Source organism: Prosopis cineraria, unplaced genomic scaffold (genome assembly GCF_029017545.1).
Source record: "Prosopis cineraria cultivar Desert tree isolate PC_DT_omini unplaced genomic scaffold, ASM2901754v1 PC2, whole genome shotgun sequence".
Lineage (NCBI taxonomy): Eukaryota > Viridiplantae > Streptophyta > Magnoliopsida > Fabales > Fabaceae > Prosopis > Prosopis cineraria.
The window spans coordinates 7,423,956-7,431,072 of record NW_026555333.1 but is presented as its reverse complement, the minus strand read 5'-3'; the positions used below and the strand labels follow the sequence as shown (position 1 = coordinate 7,431,072).

The window sequence follows — 7,117 nt, the reverse complement described above, 5'->3', positions numbered from 1 at the left end:
AAAATTTATTACTTACGACTTTTTTCCTGCCAGCATTATTTGTGACGAATTATGGATACTTTTATGTTATAAATAGATGGATGGATTGTATATTATTATTTTGTTTTATACTCTGATTTTTTTAAAAAAATTGCTGTTAAGATTATTTTTCTCCTCGGAGCTGTTGAAAACTGGATAAAGAAAGCTAAAATGTATAAAATCTTCATAAATTTCAAGGCATTTGTATAGAATTCCTGAATTTAAAAAATTTTAATTTTAGATAGTTAGACTCTTTTATTGTTATTTTTTAATTATTTTATTAATAAAAATTATCATGTCACGTTAAAAAAAGATATGTAACGGCTAAAGTGACATTCAATTTAAATTAATAATAAAAAATATGAATAAATTTTTTATAAAGCTATTATTAATTTATATTAGTAGTCATATAAGTTACTACATACCTTTTTTTAATATAACATGACAACTTTTATTAATAAAAAAAATTAAAAAATAATAATAAAAGAATCCACGATAAAAAATAATAATAAGTCAAGGAGTTTTTTTTTTAAGATTTTAAATTTTAAAAGGGAGAGATTTTGTGTAATTAACTAAGTACCTCAAAATTTAAGGAAGCTGCTATATTTTAGCCTAAAAAAGGGTCTCTTTTCATTTAAAAATATAGAACATCATTTTTCAGACAAGATATTAAAAAGTATATAACATTCTGAATCTTTTAATGTATAATTAATGAAATTTTCTTAAAAAATAATTAATAAAATTTTATAATTAAAATAAGTGTATAATTTTAAAAATAATTAATTAATTCATTAAAAGTATGATTGGGCTAAAAATAGTTAAACAAGTAGTGTAAAATTTGGGTGAGTTTTGTCATGACACGCACGTCTCGTCCGACGGAAACGCCAAAACAGCGTGGCCGGGGGCAGCGCCCGCCTGACAACTGTACAGAATCAGCATAAGAAGGGTTTTAATTTTAATTTCTTTTTTAATTTCGGCGGATTGATTTCAAAAAAATAAACTACGCAGATAATATGAAAAACAAACAAAAATGTGCCAGCAGATTTTATATTTTATATTAAATAATTATAATAATTACAAATAAAAATATATGCTGTACCATCTTTTGTCGCGTCATGGCTTTCTTAAACTGTGCAATGTGCACGTAGAGTCCATGTAGTGTTGTAGATTTTAGTAACATCATGACAATACACTAAAATTGAAGGAAAATGAGGGGTACTGATTAAGATTTGTATGCAGCGTCATTTATTATAAATATTATATAGGAGTGTGTGCTAAATCTATGCGGAATTGATATTGATTAATGAATGGGCCCAGAGAAGCATTTATAATTTTTCAGAGGAATGAGCACCGGAAGTAAATAGAAAAAGCAAAAAGGACACGTATGAAGGAGCAAGGAGTGAGTCGTGACACGGGTTGGCTCCTACAGTACAATCTCCTCACTGACCCGGCTCCACTTGATCCGCCCCTCACATGCTCTTCCGTTCTCTTGCCGGAGTAAATTACTTTCACATTCAGTATTACTCCGTTTTTTAAATATAAAATTAATTATTATATTTTTTTTATTTTTATTTATAATCAAAATTACAAGTTTCAAGAAATATTTATCATACTTTTTTTAAATTTTCCTTATAAAATCAATATTTATTTTTACTAGATGAATTTATTTCATTAATTATAGATATAGTTTAGGCTAGTTTTTAAATTTTCAGACATAACTATTAAATTTAACTAACTTTTTACAATTTTGTGAGTTGATTATTATTATTTATTTAGAAATGGAGGCAGTACAGGACAAAGTTAATAAACTTTACGATTATTAAAAATGTCTATTATAATTTCAAAATTGTAAAAAAAATATAATTTTTCAGTTTTATCTTTCTTTATAATTAATATGGTAATAAATTGTTGTTTAAAAATTTAAAGGACAATAAATCAATAAGTAATAAAATTGAAAAAAAAAATAATTACACCAACTTTCATTCTTTATTGAGGATAAAAAAAAAAGTTTCAAACTTCTTCTCATGTCGAGAATCAGAGGGGAGAGCATGTTCAATTTATTTTAACTTTTCAGGTTAAGTTAATGACTTAGGACTTGTTTAGTTAAGACAAATCTATTATTTGCCATCCATATCTCAAGAGAGATAATATATGTTATTAGCTGGGTCTACTTTTTATGCGATAAAAAATAAATTAAAAAATCATTAAAAAATAAAAGACGTTTTTTATTTTTTAAAACGAAAAAAATTAAAAACTTGTTAGGCAAAGTATTTTAAATCTAATTGTTTTCAAGGTTATTCTCATTTTTTGTTTTTTAAAAACAAAAATAAAAACATATAAAAATTGTTTTTTTTAAATATATCACATTTGATTGTTGAGAAATATAGTCACTTTGACCGTTAATTATCATAAACCATCACTATTAATCACTTGTGATCAACTGATAATCACTATTGCAGGGAAATAGATTTTCCTTTTGTTTTGTTTTAAAAAATATGCCACAAAACACATTGTTAAACCAAAAAATGAGTACAGGCCAACCAAGTATTTATTCATTGCTTCTTGATTTCAATGAAAAGTAACACTTATATACTTAACTTTATATACTTAATATACTTATATCAAATTAAATAAAATCATAACATGTGAATTTTAATGTGTTAATTTAATTAATAATAAGAATTTATTATAGAAAAATAATCTATAAAGATTTACATATCTTGATTTAATTAGATACAAGCAATTTAAATATATAAGTATAAATATATAAATTTTCTCCAATGAATTAGCCGAAGATTTCTTGTAATGCAAACTTTGCCTAAAATCTTTTTGTTCATATGATGGGCTATAACCGATCCGCGTAACTATCCTAATATGACCAAAGAGAGGCTCTCTTTTAAAAGAGAGCTATTCGAGATGGGATGAGTAGAGGGAGGGCTTGATAGGATCGCAGCATACATTAATTTTGCCATAAGTTTCTTCCCAACACAAAGTACTGTCCACAATAATGCCCAAAATTTCAATTGACGTGCTCAATCAGAAGCTGGGTGCCTAGTAAAGTCTTTTGCCTATTTTTTCTATTGATTATGAACGATGCCTCTACAAGCTGCTCTTCCGTTCAATCTAGCTTAAACATAAACGTTCAATCTAGTCCAATGAGATTGCAAGGAAATTCACTTGAAATAAGATTATCTTCTTCTATACTCCCTAAGGTGGATCATGTGGTTGCTCTCGTCCATTCGGTATAGCTGAACCATCCGCATAATAATGTTCTTAAAAATAATGTATTTTGTATTCAATTTTAAGGTTGATTAGCACTTCCAAGTTTCAAATTCAGAATTATCTAATTGCAGCATGGTATTTTATAATTACAAAATTATTTTCACGCATCAAATGTGAGTCCCATGTTTTACGTGTAGTTTTAGTTTTGAGATGATTTGTATTATTCATGTTATGAGTGTAGCTCCTTTATAAAATTTATATTATACAGAGATATGAATATAAATACATGTTACTCTTACTGAGTCATGAAACTGAATAATTCAATTATTTTGGTTTATAGATGACTACTCTAAATTAAAATTGTTTAACCAACCTAAAATTCAACTTTAATGAACAGGTGTTTATATGAGTTCAGTTATCTAGAGCACCCTAGGAAGAAAAAGAGTTTAAACATGTTTGAATTTTATATTGAAAGAAGAATCTTTATAGCAGCAATAACGATTGAAATATTAATTTCGTTGATTTAACTAGCAAACAAGGGAAACATCCCACTTGCCATGATTTAACAGTGGAAGACGGATCACGGGAGCAATAAATTATCCTGCCCGTTTCAAACTGTCACGGTTATGGACCGTAGTCGGGTTGACGGGTCAAGGAGGCTCTGTTGTTTCACCCGCATAAAAAATTCAAAGCCCATATCCCGATCTCACTGTTTGTATATTTTATAATTTATATGCCAGTTATCTTGCTCTCCCTCTCCTCCTATCCTTCTCTGTGCGGGCTAAGCTCTCAGACTCGCCCTCACACGCATACTCACAGTCGCACAGAGAACCGCTTCGCCTTCACCCTCTCTCCTTCTCCGACGATGGGAAAAGGTGGATCTCTCAGCGACGGCGTCCTCAAGAAGATCGTGCTCTCCTACGCCTACGTCGCCATATGGATCTTCCTCAGCTTCACTGTCATCGTCTACAACAAGTACATCCTCGACCGCAAGATGTACAATTGGCCTTTTCCCATTTCCCTCACCATGATTCACATGTCTTTCTGCGCCTCCCTCGCCTTCCTCCTCGTCCGCGTCTTCAAGGTCGTCGAGCCCGTCTCCATGTCCCGCGAGCTCTACATCTCCTCCGTCGTCCCCATCGGCGCCCTCTATTCCCTCTCCCTCTGGCTCTCTAACTCCGCCTACATTTACCTCTCCGTCTCCTTCATCCAGATGCTTAAGGCCCTCATGCCCGTCGCCGTCTACTCTATCGGCGTTCTCTTCAAGAAAGAATCCTTCAAGACCGATACCATGGCCAACATGATCTCGATCTCCCTCGGTGTCGCCATCGCCGCTTATGGCGAGGCCAAATTTGATCCCTGGGGCGTCATCCTTCAACTCGGTGCTGTCGCTTTCGAGGCGACCAGGCTGGTCATGATCCAAATCTTACTTACCTCTAAGGGGATCTCCTTAAATCCCATCACTTCCCTGTACTACGTTGCTCCTTGCTGTTTCGTTTTCTTGTCGGTGCCGTGGATCTTCGTGGAGTACCCCGTGTTGAAGGAGACATCTAGCTTCCATTTCGATTTTGTGATCTTTGGGTCCAATTCTGTGTGTGCATTCGCCTTGAATCTAGCTGTTTTCCTTCTTGTGGGAAAAACCTCTGCTTTGACCATGAATGTGGCCGGTGTGGTGAAGGATTGGTTGTTGATTGCTTTTTCTTGGTCGGTTATCAAGGACACGGTGACCCCCATCAACTTGTTTGGGTACGGACTGGCCTTTTTGGGCGTGGGCTATTACAACAATTCGAAATTGCAGGCACTGAAGGCGAAGGAAGCGCAGAAGAAGGCTGCCCAGGCTGATGAGGAGGCAGGCAGGTTGTTGGAGGACCGGGAAGGAGATGGGATGGCAAAGAAGAACGAGCAGCAGAATTAATTAGTTCAATAGCTCACTTAGAAACAATGAAAATGCTGAAGAAAGAAAAAGACACGAAGAAGATTATTGCAGAATTTGGTTTTAAAGCAAGGGGAACTACGTGCTCTGTTCTTTTGGTATCTTTGTGGACAGATCTCCAACTCGGTATGTTGTTTAAAATCTTATTATTGGTGGCCATGGCTAGTTCGTAGTTGTATCACAGATTTGAGATTACTATATGTTTCCGATAAAGACAAGCCAATGTGAGCAGATTGAATCTCAATTCCTTCTATTTTTGGTCTTTTGCTTAGTTCGACTTTATGTTCTTGTAGCAACATGGTTTATTGGATTTAAATATTTCTGCATTCATAATTTATTTCCATTGACGAAGCTTCATCCTCAGGTATTGTGAATTTGCGATCTAACGGACACATGATGTTGGGGTTAAATAACAGTTAGGTTCTGGTTGCATCGTGTTTAAATGCGTTTATCAGATCCAGTGAACTCACGTTTGGGTTAATGGAAGTTAACTGAGCACGTATTATATGCATCAAGAACTGTATTTGTAACGCATTAAAAAGCTACAAAAAATGCACTGTGAAAATTCCACCTTCCCCTTTTTAAGTTTACTCTGATGTCAAATTGCAGAATCTTTGGGAAGGAAACTGAGTGGCCTGGTGAATCTAGTCTTTATTTTCTCAGTTTGGGATCTCGTGGAGAAAAAATGGCAGTGGATCTTGGATTCTATATCTTATATATGGTTTTCTTGTTAGTTTAGTGGTTGCAGATTCTCTGCGAACTTGAAACATGGCAAGACGCCCAGGAGTATTCTAATGCTTTCATTTGTGCTAGGATATGAAACAACATTCCGTGCATATAAAAAGGCTTGAATTAATCTGCTTTGAATTTCAAAATGGGAGACATAATTAAAAGTTTCGATATAATATAAAACCACTGCGACCCTCTTATAAGCAGCGGAAATTGCAATGTACTATCACTGTAAAGGAGCATATATTTGAGCATGTTGTTTGCAGGAAATGTACCGAAAGAGTACATGGTTTTGATATTATCTGCTTTGTGGTCCAGTTCTAACTAGATTTCTCCAAACAATAGATGGAGATTTTATTTAGGAGATGAGTCGTAGGAATCATTTTGACTTGTAATTTGTGGCCATATGAAATAGGAGGAGGATAATACGAGTTGGATTATCCCGTGATAATATTGGCCTCCATCCACTTATTTGTACATGATGTGGGTGGGTCGGTGTATGATAAGGATTGTATTGTCACTAATGACTAGCTGCCCTTTTTTAGGGTATGCTCGCTGAGCAACAGAGTAACAAAGTGGGATGTATTTTCCAGTCTTTAAAATGGATTATTATTACCACTACATGATTGTAGAAGTTTTTTAGCTTTAAAAATGATTAGATTTTAATCTTTCTGCATAGTTTTTTTGTAGCCTTGTATTAAAATAAAAAATGGACCTATTATTATTTTTGGGATAAAATGGAATAGAAACTGAAAACATCATACTGTTGACCGTACTGATTGGGGCTCGTCAAAACAACTCAAGGGCCGGCCCTAGAAAATTTGCTAGAGCCAAGTGACGTGGGGCCCGCGGGGGATGGCTGGATCGAATATCTTTAAATGCTGTAATTTATTAAGTTGCATTATTTATAAGTCTTAACAAATAGTCAAATAGTATAATTATTATTATTATTTTAAATTCTGTGTAGTGCATAGTGGAAATGGTAGTCGAATATGGATAAATGTTGAAGGTTGAAACCTTTTTCATGCACCCAAAATAAAAAGAAGTAATTAATCTTAAAATATAACATTAAATTCTTAAAAATGCACTCCATCTTGCCTTTAATATAAGGATAAATTTTAAAAGTTTATTTTCTTAATATAATGTAAAGTTAGGGTAATTTTTTTTAATTCTAATTTTACCCCTTATTTACTATGGGTTTGAATTCCTAGACAA

At 33.3% G+C, this 7,117-nt stretch overlaps 1 protein-coding gene across 1 annotated transcript; it reads left to right on the top strand.

Moving 5' to 3' along the window:
- Positions 1–3,986: 3,986 nt before the first annotated feature.
- Positions 3,987–5,524, top strand: LOC129301566 (probable sugar phosphate/phosphate translocator At2g25520). The gene has a single exon (XM_054940124.1). It carries the CDS (start codon positions 4,106–4,108, stop codon positions 5,153–5,155), a length of 1,050 nt encoding a protein of 349 aa, XP_054796099.1. The 5' UTR covers positions 3,987–4,105; the 3' UTR covers positions 5,156–5,524.
- Positions 5,525–7,117: the final 1,593 nt, after the last annotated feature.

Coding starts and splice junctions, on each gene's coding strand:
- LOC129301566 (XM_054940124.1), top strand. CDS start 4,106: ATGGGAAAAGGTGGATCTCTCAGCGACGGCGTCCTCAAGAAGATCGTG.